Genomic DNA, 16,853 nt, shown 5'->3' with positions numbered 1-16,853 from the left:
GGGTAGAATACTGACAGGGAATGTGTGTGCAGAGGGCGGGACTGGACAGTGAGGCTGGGCGGTGCCAGCTGTGACTGTGAAGTTCGGCAGTCAAACATGTCATGTTTGTTTGTGCTAAATATAAACAAAGAGCTGCAGAGAATAAAGTGAAAAATAAAGAGGAACAAAAGTTAGAAAACAAAAGAAAATAACGTAGGGGTGTTTTATATGACAATACAGCACAGATTAGCTTAAAATTTATTTTGGAGTTTATATCGGACAACTCCTTTAATGAAGAGATAAAAATAATTGGTTGTAACACTGATCCTTGTGGTCCATATAGTGTGCATATAGTAACCCCTAGTCCTGATACATTACGTCAGCCACACGGCCAACGGCCAATATCCAGATTTACACTTACCTACTCATAAAATCCAGCATGTTGTTTAGACATGACTTATTTTTCATGAATCCATGCTGGTTGTTGGTTATTACATGATTCTCTGCAATATATTTTTGCAGGTCATCTCTTACAATACCCACAAAAACTTTACACATCACTGATGTCAGAGCTACCCGACGGTATTTGCCTGTATTCACATTCTAACCGTTGTTAAATATCGGTTCCATGTCAATCTTGTGGCACTGAGCTTGTTACAAAAGAGTCTAAGAACATGTGACACAGATGATCCAAACTGTTTCTATCTGTTGTTGATAGAGTTAAGGCCGCTTTACATGCAACGACATCGCTAAGGAGATGTCGGGGTCACGGAATTCATGACGCACATCCGTTCTCATTAGCAACGCCATTGCGTGTGACACGTACAAGCGAACGCTAACGATCAAAAATACTCACCTTATCGTTGATCGTTGACATGCTGTCCGTTTCCCAAATATCGTTGCTGTTGCAGGACACAGGTTGTTCGTCGTTCCTGCGGCAGCACACATCGCTATGTGTGACACCGCAGGAACGAGGAACCTCACCTTACCTGCGGCCGCCCGCAATGAGGAAGGAAGGAGGTGGGCGGGATGTTCGTCCCTCTCATCTCCGCCCCTCCGCTTCAATTGGGCGGCCGCTTAGTGACGTCGCTGTGACACCGAACGAACCGCCCCCTTAGAAAGGAGGCGGTTCGCCGGTCACAGCGATGTCGCTAAGCAGGTAAGTAGTGTGACGGGTCCAAGCGATGTTGTGCGCCACGGGCAGCTATTTGCCCATGACGCACAACCGACAGGGGTGGGTGCTTTCACCAGCGATCTCACAAGCAAGATCGCAGCGTGTAAAGTGAACTTTAGTCTCATAAAATGATTTTTGGGCCACAGCTGCTTAATGTACTACACAATGCTTCTGTATGGATACCTGTCATTCTCGGACTGGCGAGTGTCCAACATGTGGAGTGACAGATACAAGCGGACCAACGTCTGTCCGGCGCACAGCGAAATACACGTTTTTTCAATGGGGATGGTATAGGAGAGGAGGACGTTGATCACAGAGAGCGGGGGATGGGACACCTTTCATTAACATGTCTCGTCTCTAAGCTCCCCTAATGTCCCTATAAAAGTCCTTCTCCTCATCGCTGTTAAGTGCCTGGATCCTTACTGTCCTTACACTCACCCTATATAGTGACAAAGCTGGTGAGTACACTAGACGTCACCACTACAGTAACAACACACAGGGGAAGGAGGACAGACAGGGGAACATAGACAAAAAGATATACCAATCAACTTTACAACTGCAGCCAAACACCAAGGCTGCAGACGATACAGCTCCAAGGAGTAGCACCCCAAAAGCTTCAGCAGTGGATCATCAACAGCTCCTGGAGAACTTCCTCCTTCCAAGATTGTCATAAACAATAAATTCTATTACTGACATCAGGCGGTGGATCATGTGACTATTTAAAGGAGATTGGAGTGGTACTGGCTGCACTTAAGAAGAATTAACCAGGACATGTTAGCAGGGAAATTGACATTTAACATATATAGCCTTATAATTTATTGTGGAACTTGGATTCCAGAACCGTCACGAATATCCCAAGGACGGAAGATACTCGTGACAATACCACTCCATAAGTGTCATTATATAAATGCCATTTTAGGGACCTCATTTGGAAAAAGAGCTAACTTAGAATTAAATTGGAAATATTACAAAGGTATAAAGATAAAGAAGGTCTTACCCTCCCAAACCCTTCACTATATTTTTGAATGGCTCAATGCCAGCATTGTAAGGGATGGGGTGAACATCACATGGGCCATATTGAAATACCATTTTGGAAGTGAGAGTTTAAAATCTACTCTTTAAAATCATGAATTTAAAAAGAGAAGAGGGGAGAGGAACCATACCAATTTTGGCTCTAATGAGATGTGTGTGGGGGGGAAATCAAATAATAGGTATTACCGAATATTCGGAGTTCACACCATAACTGCAGAATTCAGATTTCCTTGAATTTAACAAATTGGGAAATCTAGTACAATGGGGAAACAAAGGGATAAGTAATGTGGCTCAATTATAATCCAACAATATTTTTAAAATACTTACTCAATTACAAGAAGAATACTAGTTACCAAACAAAATATATTATCAGTACTTACATGCACGACATGCCTTTGAATCTCAATATAGACATAAACCCATAAAATACAAAAGGATACAATGCTCTCTGTTATAGCAATCAAAAGGCATAAGGCTGGCATCAACTCAGTTTACTTTGTAACTACTTATATAAATACCCTCTCATAAATATGCATAAATGGAAAAGAGATATAGGTGCCATAACAAAAGATAAATCGAGTGATATCCTTGAATCTCTACCAACAATAACTTTGGGGGAGGGGGCAAAACTTGCAAATCTGTATAATGCACAGAGTTTATAGAATGCCTGCATTTCTTAAAAAAAAAAAAAAAAAAATCGGTTGTAGATCAGACTCCAAATGTCCCAAATGTTGTATGGATCAAGCTGATTTGATTCATATGTTGTGGAATTGCCCAAAATTTCACAGGCTGTGGTCAGCTATACTGCACTTAATAGATATGGTTTTCCACATTAAAACAACTAGAGCTCCTAAGTTATTTATAGTTGGATATGTGAAGGCATTGACAACAAATACATATGGTAGAATAGCTATTGGTCATTTATTGTACATTGCTCGTAAGTTATTTGTACCATTGGTGTCACCCCGGGAGCGAGGGGACTCCTGGCCTGCGGCATAATACAATGTGAAAACAACAGAAGCAATATAATGGATGGTCCCAATGCTTGGGAAAGGGGAGAGGAGTCAACTCCAAACACTCACCTGAGGCTGATCCCTGCACTCCCTAACATCCTTATATGGGTCCTTGTTCCTGTGCACCGTTAAAGGGGTTATCCGGCTTATCTTACCTATTTTTTGTTATTTCACTATTGGGCTACATTGGGGCAGGTAAGTAGATAGCAACTACCTACTTGCTCTGCTGTCAGCCCCTCTCCCCAGGCTCAGAGCGGTCATGTGACAGCTCCTGCCGCGATTTTGCTGCTTCCTGTGATGATACGTCAACAGGGCCTGGACCTTGTTGACGGGCAGCACAGCCGACGTCATGTTGTCGCCCTGCAACCGACCCGCTCCCTGTGCGCTCCTATCTGTGCCCTGTATGTACCTGGGTCCTAGACAAACAGGGTTGCCCTCTCTGTCTAGGACACCGTCAGCGCTGTTTGCCACAGCTCATTGTGATGTATGGTGCCCGGGTAACTGTGTCCCCCCTCCCCTGTGCGCTGTCTCTCTCCTCACACTGTCATGATTACAGCCAGGAGCAGAGAGCAGGGACATCACCTGACTCCCTCGAACAACAGCACTGAGCTCTGCATCACCTAGCTGTAAGCAGGCAGCACTCATCACAGCACGGAGGAGAAGATAAAGCATGGGTGAGAGAGGGGGGGGCAGAGAACAGAGTGCAGGGGGAAAGAACAGAGTGCATGGGTGAGAGACAGAGGGGGGCGGCAGAGAAGAGAGTGTAGGGGGAGAGAATAATGTGCAAGAATCAGTGACAAAGTTGAAGTTACGCAGGGGATGGATATTTCAGCAAGACGATGATCCAAAACACCACTCCAAATCTACTCAGGCATTCATGCAGAGGAACAATTACAATGTTCTGCAATGGCCATCCCAGTCCCCAGACCTGAATATCATTGAAAATCTGTGGGATGATTTGAAGCGGGCTGTCCATGCTCGGCGACCATCAAACTTAACTGAACTGGAATTGTTTTGTAAACAGGAATTGTCAAATATACCTTCATCCAGGAACTCATTAAAAGCTACAGGAAGCGACTAGAGGCTGTTATTTTTGCAAAAGGAGGATCTACAAAATATTAATGTCACTTTTATGTTGAGGTGCTCATACTTTTGCATCGGTCAAATTTTGTTTAAATGCGGATTGCACATTTTCTGTTAGTACAATAAACCTCATTTCAATCCAGAAATATTACTCAGTCCATCAGTTATTAGGTATATGAAACTGAAATAGCTGTTGCAAAAACCCAAATTGTTATAAAGAAAAAAGGTTAACATTAATATGGGTGCCCAAACTTTTTCACATGACTGTATTTTAATGTTGTTGGCAATTTGTTTCTTCGTAGGCAGGCTTTCCTATTGAAATCTTTCTTCCTTTTCAAGGTTTAAAGGTTTTAAAAGATTTTGTTTTATCATACTTAGTAAGGCCCTATTTAACCATATCGGTTTGTGTATATTTCTGGACCTTTTATTACCAGAGGGTATAAGCTTCTACTGTATTCTAGTAGTATATCTTTGAACACTTCCCATTTATGTTTGTAATGCCCAGTTACCAGGACATGATACTAGTCTTTAAGACTTAAGTGGGCTTTACATGCCACGATATCGTTAATGAATTATCGTTGGGGTCACGGTGTTTGTGACGCACATCCGGCGTCATTAACGATATCGCAGTGTGTGACACTTATGAGCGACCTTAAACGATTGCAAAAGCGGTCAAAATCGTTTGCTGCGGAAAGGTCGTCCTGAAACATAAAATCGTTTTCTGCTTATTAGCGATGTTGTTCCTCGTTCCTGCGGCACCACACATCGCTGTGTGTGACATCGCAGGAGCAACGAACATCTCCTTACCTGCCTCCACCGGCAATGCGGAAGGAAGGAGGTGGGCGGGATGTTACGTCCCACTCATCTCTGCCCCTCCGCTTCTATTAGACGCCTGCCGTGTGACGTAGCTATGATGCCTCACGAACCGCCCCCTTAGAAAGGAGGCGGTTTGCTGGCCAGAGCGACGTCGCAGGGCAGGTAAGTGCGTGTGACAGGTGTAAGCAAGGTTGTGCGACACGGGCAGCGATTTACCCTTGTCGCACAACAGACGGGGGTGGGTACGATCACTTGCGATTTCGCTAGCAAGATCGCAGCGTGTAAAGCCCGCATAAGCTTTTACCTAAAACACTGACTTTAGCTACTCTAATGTTCGAGGTTTTTAAAGTATTTGCCCTTTAAAATGTTTTATTTAAATAAATCTGTTAGCAGGTTTTTGCTACCTCATTTGAGAGAAGCATGATATAGGCAAGGAGATTCTGAATCCAGCAGTATATCACATAGATTACTGGGCGCAGCTGTTCCTCATATGATTTGAATTTTTAGCTTTAGTCATGTAGCTAACCCATAGAGCTGTCCCCGACCACACCAGACTCTCTGTAGAGATTGTACATTGATAGTGAGGTGTCAATCACAAGAGAGGGCATGTCGGACTCCTATGCAGGAACCAGCTAGACCTAGCAATGATAATCACCAAGTGATAAAGCCTTTAGTTTAAATAAACAACAGCATAGAAGTCTGATAAGAGAGGCATAGTTGACTGGTTTTATATTATCTCCTATAGCTTATGGGCTTCCGCTTACATAGCAAAAATCTGCTTACAGATTCCTTTTAATATTACTTCCTTTCTCGCCTTTCATTGGGGGACACAGACAGTGGGTTATATGTTGTCTCCAGGGGAGGCTTGACACTAGGTTTAAAAAAGAGTTAGCTCCTCCTCCCACAGCATATAACCCCAGCTAGGCGGGAACTAGCTCAGTTCTTTTTAGTGTCAGCATTGAGGCTGACTCGTCTGGCCTGAGCCCCAGGCCAGCTCATGTTTTTTGTTTATTTATTTCTTTTTCTTTGTGATTTTATTCTATTTTTGACTATGTGGCAATACCAGGGTGTGCTCACCCTCGTTCCCCCTGCTTACGGGCAGAGGAAACCTGGCGTGCAAAAGCCGTCAGTCTTCACTCGCGCGCAAGTGGCCGGGTCTGCGTACCCTTCCAGGCTCCCTGGAAGCACCTCACAAAGGTAGCTCCAGAGGGCTAAGCAGAGCCGAGCACCTGCTAGCCTTGAGCCGAAGATGCGTCCCCGAGATCTCCGCATCCCAGGACCGACGCGTCTTCAGATGGAGCAAGAGCAGGTAGGGAGACGACGTGTATCCGTCCCCTGCATCCAACCGCTGCCTGAGAAGGCGCCGGTGGGGCGATGCAGGATGTGTTCACGGGAAGCATCATAAATTTAGCTCCCGGTTTCGGCCTGCATTCTTAGCAACGCCCCATCCACAGCTCCAGAAGCCGCTCCTTCTAGTGGGCCGTCTCTCCTCTCCATGTTGCCAGAGAACGCTGGATGCCATTACATGTGGGGAGCAGACACAGGTGAGATCGCCTCCTTGGCTCTGCAACTCTGCAGCACTATATACCGCTCTGTTCAGCGGTATATCGCTGTCTTTCTAGCGGTGTGTGCCTGCTGGCTGGCAGTGTATATCAGCTTTTAGCGGTATATACTGACTGTGTCTGCAGGTATATACCGACTGTTTGGCAGTGTATGCCACTTTACTATTGGTATATACCAGCTCTGTATAGCAGTCCCTTTCTAATACTGCTAGTAGCTCCTCACCCACAGTAGTGTAATACTGCTAGAGGCTCACAGTACTAATTGTACGTTTGTTGCTGACATGCGTAAAAACCGCAAGGGTGACAAAGCTTCCCAGGCATCCTCTATGGACCTGTACTATGCTTGTACCACCCGTGTAAGCTCGTTTCCCAATGGTCGAAGCTATCCACTCTGCCGGGGCTGCGATGCCCCTACTACAGTGTCACAACAGGCATTGCCGGACCAGGGGGTCGTGCAATCTGTGGGTTCGGCCCCGGCCACCATTCAGGCAGCACCCCTGTCTGATGAGGCTATCCCTGCATGGGCTCTTCTGATGTCTAAAAGGTTAGAGGACCTGGCCGCTCAGATACCCCAGCCTTCCACAGACTCCCGCAGCCTCTCCCCGGCTCAGCTCCCTTAGAGGAGCCCGCCTTCGTCTGGTGTATCATCCCCAGTTCGTAAAAAGGCTGTCTCCAAAAGGCGCCATTGCGACCGCTCCGCCTCGTCTGACTCACACGATGGTCAGTCTGACTCAGGCTCCGTGACCTTTAGTAGTCACGATTCCCGAGACTCTGACTCTGATTCAGATGTCCCTTCTGAGTCTAGGCATATGGAAGACACTTTAATAGCGGCTGTCAATCACTCTCTGTCGATTTCTGATCAGCCCTCGGACCCGACTTCTCAGTCGGCAATCAAGCGAGCCAAGAAGCCTCCTAAGTCCTTTGCCCAGGATCCGATTTTTCATCAAATCATATCTAAACGGTGGGATCACCCTGATAGGAGGTTTAATAAAAAATCCTCCTCTTCATTCGCTTATCCCTTTCCTCCGGAAATGGTTAAGCCCTGGTCGGTACCCCCCGTTGTGGATCCGCCAGTATCCAGACTGGCTAAACACACGGTTATGTCTGTTTCAGACAACGCGTTTCTCAAGGACTCGTCCGACCGCGCAGTTGAGGCTGCGGTCAAATCTATTTTCCAGGCTTCGGGCTCCTCTCTGTGCCCCCTGTTTGCCATGACATGGGTGGCAAGAGCTATGAGCGTGTGGAGTAGGAACCTGCGCAAGTTGCTTGGCCCTTTCAATATTCCTCCAGAGGCTCTTGAGATTCTTGATTTGTTCTCTCTCGCCTCTAATTATTTTCTTCACGGCTCCCTAGATGCAGCTAGCTGATCAGCCCTAACGGCAGCCAATGCTGTCTTCGCCCGCAGGGTTCTGTGGCTAAAAATATGGAATGCGGACAGTGCCTCCAAGAAGACCCTGTCCACACTTCCCTTCCAGGGTCTTCGTCTGTTTGGTGAATCCCTGGACAAACTCATATCTGAGGCGACGGGTGGTAAAAGTACCATTCTACCACAAAAGCGGCCTGTAGCCAGAAATTTCAAAAAATCTTCTTTGCGCAGGCAGTCCTTTCGTCCTGCCCCCCAAAAACCATCGGCCCAAGGACCGTCCCAACGCTCAGATCGAGGATCCGGTCCCTCAAGGGGCTCTTCTTGGCGTTCCCAAGCAACTCCAAGCAACCTAAACCCAAAAGACCTCGCTCTGTACAGGCCCCCTCAGCATGACGCCAGGTATCCCGCAGATCCGACTCCTGTGGGAGGGCGGCTTCTGCTTTTTCAGGATATCTGGCTAGACCACACTCACGATGCTTGGGTTCGAGAAATCGTCACCTCAGGTTACAAGATCGATTTCCATTCCCTGTCGGCCAACAGGTTTCTCCGTTCTCATCTTCCAAAGTCCAAAACGCAAAGCCAGGCCTTATTTCAGGCCATAGCTTCTTTACAGAAAGCAAACGTTATCATTCCAGTGCCCCTGGAACAGCGCGGCAAAGGTTTCTATTCAAACCTTTTTGTCGTTCCCAAAAAAGATGGCTCTGTCCACCCTATCTTAGACCTCAAACGGCTGAACAAATTCGTACGGATTCGAACTTTCCAAATGGAATCATTGAGAGCAGTACTAGCCGCCATGGAACCTGGAGAATTCCTAGCTTCCATAGACATTCAAGATGCTTATTTACACATTCCCATATGTGTCTCTCATCAACTGTTCCTTCGGTTTGACGTAGGACACCGTCATTTCCAATTCAGGGCCCTCCCCTTTGGGCTGGCCACTGCACCTCGGGTCTTCACAAAGGTCATGGCGGCCGTCATGTCCATTTTACACCCCAGAGGCATCCTGGTCGTTCTCTATTTAAACGACCTTCTTGTCAAAGGGAGCTCTCTTCACGTTTGCTCAGAAAGCGTGCAGATTTGGCTAGACACGCTGTCAAGGCTAGGGTGGATTATCAACTTCAACAAGTCATCCCTCATTCCTCATCAGCGCATCACCTTTCTAGGTATGCTGATAGACACGGCTCAGTCCCGGGTTTTTCTTCCAGAGGACAACAGGTCTTCCCTGATACGGGCCGCCCAATCCCTCCGCTCTCACCGTCACACATCCCTTCGGAATGGAATGAGAGTGTTAGGCAAGATGGTGGTGGCCATAGAAGCCGTGTCCTTTGCCCAGTTCCATTTACGCTCTCTACAACTGGATCTTCTATCCTCCTTAGACAAGAATCCAGCTTCCCTGGACCGGTCAGTCCGCCTATCTCGGTCTGCGCTCAGCTCCCTCGTCTGGTGGACTCAAGCCTCATCCCTATCTCAAGAGAAGTCCTTCCGCCCGGTCCACTGGCAGGTAGTCATGACGGATGCCAGCCTGATAGGCTGGGGGGTGGTGTTTCTCCACCACACTGTTCAGGGACGCTGGTCTCCTTCCGAGCGCTCTCTGCACATCAATGTTCTGGAGATCAGAGCCATATTTTTGGCCCTTCAGAATTTTCAACCTTTACTATTGGGCCTCCCTGTTCGGATCCTGTCAGACAATGCCACGGCCGTGGCTTACATCAACCGTCAGGGAGGAACTCGCAGCAAGGCAGCGATGAAGGAAGTATGCAGGATTCTTCTTTGGGCAGAGAAGCACATCCCCAATATTTCAGCTGTCCATATCCCAGGGGTAGATAACTGGGCCGCAGACTTTCTCAGCAGGCAAGATCTAGCGGCAGGGTAATGGTCCCTCCACAACGAAGTGTTCCATCAGATCATTCTTCGTTGGGGACTCCCGGATGTGGACCTCATGGTGTCTCGAATGAATGCCAAAATACGTCCCTTCATATCTCGGTCGAGAGACCCGCTAGCGCTCGGCTCCGACGCCCTAGTCTTTCCATGGTCGCAGTTTCGCCTGCCCTACATCTTCTCTCTGTTTCCTCTCATTCCGAGAGTAATCAAGAAAATCAAATCGGAGGGAATCCCGGTGATCCTCGTGGTCCCAGACTTGCCCAGGAGAGCCTGGTATCCAGAGCTCCTCCAACTTCTCAGCGACACTCCCTGGCATCTTCCCGACCGCCCGGATCTTCTTTCGCAAGGTCCAATATTCCACCAGAATACAGCACAGCTGCATTTTACGGCGTGGCACTTGAATGCCTGATTCTATCCAAATCGGGTCTTTCTTCCAGGGTAGTTCATACCATGCTTAATGCTCGGAAGCCTTCCTCCGCCAGCATTTACCACAGGACTTGGAAGACTTATCTTTCCTGGTGTGACCGTCATAATCGGTCGCCCCTGACCTTTTCAATCCCTAATGTTCTTGCTTTTCTGCAAGACGGTCTGGACTTGGGTCTTGGTCTCAGTACCCTTAAAGGACAAGTTTCTGCCTTGTCGATTTTTTTCCAGAAGCATCTGGCTTCTCGCCCTCAGGTCCGTACCTTTCTTCAAGGGGTAGTGCATTTGGTCCCTCCTTATCGCCACCCCTTAGATCCCTGGGATCTGAATCTGGTTCTGGGAGTCCTTCAACTTCCTCCTTTCGAACCTCTGAGAGAAATCTCTCTTTAACGACTGTCTTGGAAAGTTGCCTTTTTAGTCGCTATTACCTCTATCAGGCGAATGTCCGAACTGGCAGCTCTTTCCTGTCGCTCACCTTACCTGATATTCCATCATGATAAGGTGGTCCTTCGGCCTTCCCCCGCCTTCCTTTCGAAGGTCGTATCCTCTTTCCAACTGAACGAGGACATTGTGTTGCCGTCATTCTGCCCGGCCCCGGTCCACTCTTTTGAGAAAGCCCTTCACACTCTCGATCTTGTCAGGACTCTGCGGATCTACATCTCCAGAACAGCGCCATTGCGCAAGTCCAATGCCCTCTTCGTCCTCCCAGTAGGACACAAAAAGGGTAACCTGGCGTCTAAATCCACGATTTCTCGATCGATCAGGACTGCCATCTGTGAGGCATACAAAGCACGAGGTGCCGTTCCGCCTCAATCTGTGCGGGCCCACTCTACACAAGCAGTGGGTGCCTCCTGGGCTATCCGCCATCAGGCTTCGGCGGCCCAACTTTGCAAGGCCGCTATCTGGTCCAGTGTGCACACGTTCACAAAATTCTACAGAGTGCATACGCATGCATCCGCGGATGCTGCTCTTGGAAGACAAGTCCTTCAGGCAGCAGTGGCCCATTTATAAGTGGCCACTGCTTGGTTCTTGACAGTGTTTTGATGTGTTCACTGCAGTTGCAGTTGTTAATCAGCTCTTAAGGCAGCTTTACACGGTACGACCGATTGTGCAATTTCACAATCGATCGTCCCCGCCTCGTCCTTTTTGCGTCACTGGCAAATTGATGCCCGTGGCGCACAAAGTCGGTAACCCCCCGTCACACGTACTTACCTCCCGTCCGACCTCGCTGTGGGCGGAGCACGTCCACTTCCTGGAGTGGGAGGGACGTTCGGCGTCACTGCGACGTCACACGGCCGCCGGCCAATAGAAGTGGAGGGGCGGAGATGAGCGTGACGTAAACATCCCGCCCACCTCCTTCCTTCCACATAGCCTGCGAGAGCCGCGGGTCGCAGGTAAGCGATGTTCATCGTTCCCGGGGTGTCACACGGAGCGGCGTGTGCTACCCCGGGAGCGATGAACAATTAAATTAAACGATATTATGAAACCTAACGAGCAGTACACGACTCACGATTTGTGAGCGATACTGCGTCGCTAGGAGGTGTCACACAGGCCGGCATCGCAAGCGATGCCGGATGTGCGTCACAAAAACCGTGACCCCGACGATCTATCGCACGATAGATCTTCTGGTGTAAAGCAGCCTTTAGTCTGATGTTATACACTGTTAATAGTTCAGTTCCCACCCAGGGACTGCTTTGGGACGTCCCACTGTCTGTGTCCCCCAATGAAAAGGCGAGAAAGGAAAGGACATTTTTGTGTACTCACCGTAAAATGTCTTTCTTGGAGCCTTTCATTGGGTGACACAGCTCCCACCCTTGTGGTTTTGGTTTCCTTTTCCTACTGCTTTTACACCAAACTGAGCTAGTTCCCGCCTAGCTGGGGTTATATGCTGTGGGAGGAGGAGCTAACTCTTTTTTAAACCTAGTGTCAAGCCTCCCCTAGAGACAACATATAACCCACTGTCTGTGTCCCCCAATGAAAGGCCCCAAGAAAGACATTTTACGGTGAGTACACAAAAATGTCCTTGTTAACCTTACCACAGTATGGTCATTGCTATGCTAATGCTTCAGGACATGAAGTTCTGATATTGTATCTGGTCTGTTTGACAGGACCAGATCCAGAAAATTATCTCCTCTGGTTCATCAACCAACTGAGAGAGGTAATTGTATTGAATTACAGATAAGAACTTGCAGCTTTTAGTACAACCAGAAGACAGAAGACAGAATTGAATGTCTGTGTAGTGTGGTTAAGTTCTAGCTATTGGAAGAAGGGGATTCAAAAATGAAAGCACAAAAAGTCTATTGATCATTAAAGGAAATCTGCCACCAGGTATCACTTAATGGACTGCTTGCTGTCATTTTGATAAAATCACTTTTATCTACTTCAGATCTAGCAGTTCTCTGAATGTTGATCGTCCTGTAACTCCACATTACTGATTGCCAGCTTTTTATCCATGTACAGTGTACACAGAAAGGTACCAATCAATGGTGGAGGTGCAGTTATACAGAGCTCATGAATAGGATTACCTGACAGCAGATTTATTAGTCCGTAGTCCTTCAATGATAATCTCCTGCTGATTAAACATTGATTTTATTAAAACTACACTAAGTAGTCCAGTAAGTGCCACATTTTGGTATCAAGGTTTCTGTATCTACATGGTGCTGCTCTCAAACAAGGTGGCAAAAAACTGCTGACAGATTCCCTTTAAGGTGTTAATAAATTTGCGGTTTCAGGAAATTACTTAAATGGTTCTTTTGCAAATATTTGCTTAAAGGGAATCACCAGGTTTTTGCTATGTAATCTGAGAGCACCATAATGTGGGAGCAGAGATCCTGATTCCAGTGTAATGTAATTTCCTGGGCTGTGTTTTGCTGTTTCAATACATCAATGTTTTTTCAGCAGGAGATTATAACTACAAGACAACTGGCCTCGTGCCTGCTAGTCCAATAACATCTGTTATAGAGCTCTGCGTCAATGAATCACAGGTGCTCAGGAGAAAATTTGCTAGTCCAACAACAACCGCACCACTGATTAACAGATTTCTATTACTATTCATTGTACACAGAAGCTATAGTGGAGGAAACTATGATCCTATAGTAACTGCCGCAGCCAGTAAATTAAGTGACACGTCACTTTAATCAGAGTTTCTGTCCCTACCTTGTGCTGTTAGATTAATAATAAGTATGTATTAAGTATGTAATAAGTATATGTATGTAAATGTATAATCTAACAGCACAAGGTAGGGACAGAAACTCTGATTAAACTCCTCATTTATTAAAGGGAATCTGTCAGCAGGTTTTTGGTATATAATCTCTGACTCCCCACTTATTAAAGTTATATACATATTATTATACATTACCAAAAACCTGCTCACAGATTCCCTTTAATAAGTGGGGAGTCAGAGATTATATACCAAAAACCTGCTGACAGATTCCCTTTAATAAATGAGGAGTCAGTGCTCTCTGACTTATGTGTGATTTTTGCACTGTATTGTTAAAGTTGATGCTGGTATATTTAACATGAAGCATAACTGATTGGGGGATACAGGAAAGTAATCTTTGCTGGGGTAAGGTGAAAGTGAAGTTCTGCAAATGGATGAATGCTTTACCTGAAATACAGCTCATAATTCATGTGGCTATTCTTCCTAATAAGGCTCTTTTTAACAGAAAATAGTTTAGTATATTTGACTCAGCTATTTTTTAATTTCTAAGATTGCAAATAAAAGTAACAATATTTTTATATTAAGGTGTAAATTGTTCCTACAAGTAGCTATGCTTTTAGAAAATCAGAAACGTCTTTTTTCTTGATCCTTACAGATGTCTTATTGTTCACAGGCGCAGTTCTATCCACAATGTCATCGTCACCTTCCTCAAGTTCAATCACCGCCGCTGTAATGTTGACCTTAGCGGACCCATCCCTATCGACACAGAATGCAATGGCTGTGGAGTGCAGGTGACAGAGGGACTGTTCCATGCACTTTGCACCTACCATTGTTCAACTTGTTGAGGCCATTGACTTATTTTTATACTGCACAGCAAGTACAGACAGGCACTATTTTCTATTGCATTTTTGATGTGTTGTCCATGCACTTAAGTGCACTTTTTATGATGTGGACGTAAGCTGATTTTCTTCAAGCAATAATTGTTTTCCTTTACTATGGGAGTTCTGCTCTCAATGCCTTCCGCTGTGGGAGGAGGAGGCTATTGTTGTGTGTCATATATGGGTTATGCAGTAAATATATTGAGGGTCCTTTATAAAGTGCTGTGCAAATTGTATCACAGTAGTTGTAATAGAGCTTGCATGATGCCATTTTGTGTGTTGACATGTAAAATGGCAACTTACACTGGAAGGAGAACTGCACAAACTATACTAAAATGTGTGATGATTGTCCTTGTATTTTGTTACTAAACATTATAATTTATATTTCTTTTCCTTATGTGGTTATTTGTGGGGTCATTTCAGATCTGCCATTTAGAAAGGGGCAAAGTTGCCATATACATGATATACCCACACCTATGTATGTTCTCAGCTGATAAATAGTTTTTCATATTAAGCTTATGGGCAATTTTTGCTCTGAGAATGATCTCCGAGACACAACTATAGAGATAAAGTAGTGCACCTACCAAATGGCTAACCAAAGCGCAAAGAGGGGTAGGGTTGACTTAATGGCAGAATCTAGTGTGTTGAATAGCCAGGACCCATCAGAAATACTGGTAGTGGTGCATAAGCATAGGTACTCTGCAAATAATGCTCTCAGCTTGGATACGACACCGATTTAACCTGCTGGAGGAAAGCCTCCCATCTTTTAAAGGGATTGTGTGGGCATAGATATGGATGCCCTTTCCAATGAATAGGTCATCAGTAGGGGTCTGAGTCCCATACCTCCCAACTTTTGAAGAAAGGAAAGAGGGACAAAGGGGTAAATTTTGACCATGTCCCTAGCCACACCCTCAGCCACACCCATTTGGCAGTAAGGGTCATTCAGCAGATGCCCCGGACTGTTCGTAAATAGTCATAGCAGCCAAAATTTTCTTATATTTCTATGTGTCACTATATGACATGTTGCTTATTTGCGCCTATAAAGCCGTGTTCACATGTTGCATAAATTCTGTTTATTTTGGTTTCAGCCGCTGTCTGCACCAAACTACACAATAACAATCTTCTCTGATTGTTCCATTTCTGCTGCATTTTTTCTGCCTTTTCTCCATTATTTAATGCGTGTTTGGTTCAGATGTGAATCTGCGTTTTTATTGTACTGAGAAGCGCTTTTTCCTGCATTTTTGAATACATACCACATAGAAACCTCCAGAGAAAAATAAACCCCCAAAACCGCAGAGTTCAGTGGCGTCTTCTCATGGAATCACATCTACTTTGCTTGGATAGTTAAACACAGCAGAATAAATATGCAAAAAAACAGCAGAAAAAAATGCAGCATTTACACTACATGTGAACACGGACTAAATGTCCAAACAAAGTGGATGACACGTCATGAAATCTCCGCCCCTGGTGCGTGTAAAGACGCCGCTGAACTGTGCGGTATTGGTTTTTTTTTTCTTTATAGTCTTCAGGATTCACATCTGCAACAAACATGTATCAAATAAGGGGACAATGCATAAAAAATATCGCAGACATGCATTAATCAGGGAAGAATGTTACTGTGCTTGTGGTGTGGACACCTGCAGAAAAAACGCAGCATTTAGGCTACGTGTGAACACGGCCTCAGTGATACATTTTTATTACATTTTTTATGTGTTTTAATAAAGAAATATAATAAATTGCGCCTTTTTTTACGCCATTTACCGATCCCCATTAATAATCTGATCACTGTATTGTTCGGGTTGTTATGATTACAGGGACACCAAATATGTCCATGTTATTTGATGATTTGTGATGTTTATTATTTTATAAAAAAGTGTAATAAAATTACATTATTCTATTTTTTTTATTATTTTTAGTAATTTTATTAGAAGAAAAAAAAAATCTCTTTTCCTCTCCCTCTAGAATACAGGACACAGAGACGCTGCTCTGTACAACGGAGCTCTGTGTCCTGTGTAATCTGCTTTGTAATCAGAGGCTGCATTGTAGGTTTATTCATATAAAATCCTCCCTCTTAAGGTCCAGTCACACTAAGCAACTTACCAGCGATCCCAACAACGATAGGGATCGCTGGTAAGTTGCTAGGAGGTTGCTGGTGAGATGTCACACTGCGACGCTCCAGCGATCCCACCAGCAACCTGACCTGGCAGGGATCGCTGGAGCGTGGCTACACGAGTTGCTGGTGAGCTCACCAGCAACCAGTGACCAGCCCCCAGTCTCCTAGTTACAGCACACATCAGGTTAATTAACCCGATGTGTGCTGCAGCTAAATGTGCACAGAGCAGGGAGCAGCGCACAATGCTTAGTGCTGGCTCCTTGCTCTCCTAGTTACAGCACACATCGGGTTAATTACCTGATGTGTGCTGCAGCTACATGTGCACAGAGCAGGAGCCGCCACTGACAGTGAGAGCGGAGGAGGCTGGTATCAA

General features: G+C 45.7%; 1 protein-coding gene across 1 annotated transcript in view; it reads left to right on the top strand.

Annotated features, from left to right (window-relative positions):
- Positions 1-16,649, top strand: part of LOC142296297 (AT-rich interactive domain-containing protein 4B-like) — a 430,400-nt gene extending 413,751 nt beyond the window's left edge. Inside the window, exon 24 of the mRNA XM_075339708.1 lies at positions 14,163-16,649. Within this exon, the coding sequence (XP_075195823.1) occupies positions 14,163-14,284 (122 nt within the window). The 3' untranslated portion in view covers positions 14,285-16,649. The remainder of the gene's footprint in view (positions 1-14,162) is intronic.
- Positions 16,650-16,853: the final 204 nt, after the last annotated feature.

Source organism: Anomaloglossus baeobatrachus, chromosome 3 (genome assembly GCF_048569485.1).
Source record: "Anomaloglossus baeobatrachus isolate aAnoBae1 chromosome 3, aAnoBae1.hap1, whole genome shotgun sequence".
In the NCBI taxonomy this organism is placed as follows: domain Eukaryota; kingdom Metazoa; phylum Chordata; class Amphibia; order Anura; family Aromobatidae; genus Anomaloglossus; species Anomaloglossus baeobatrachus.
The sequence above is the reverse complement of the archived record's forward strand: the minus strand, read 5'-3'. Positions and strand labels throughout refer to the sequence as shown.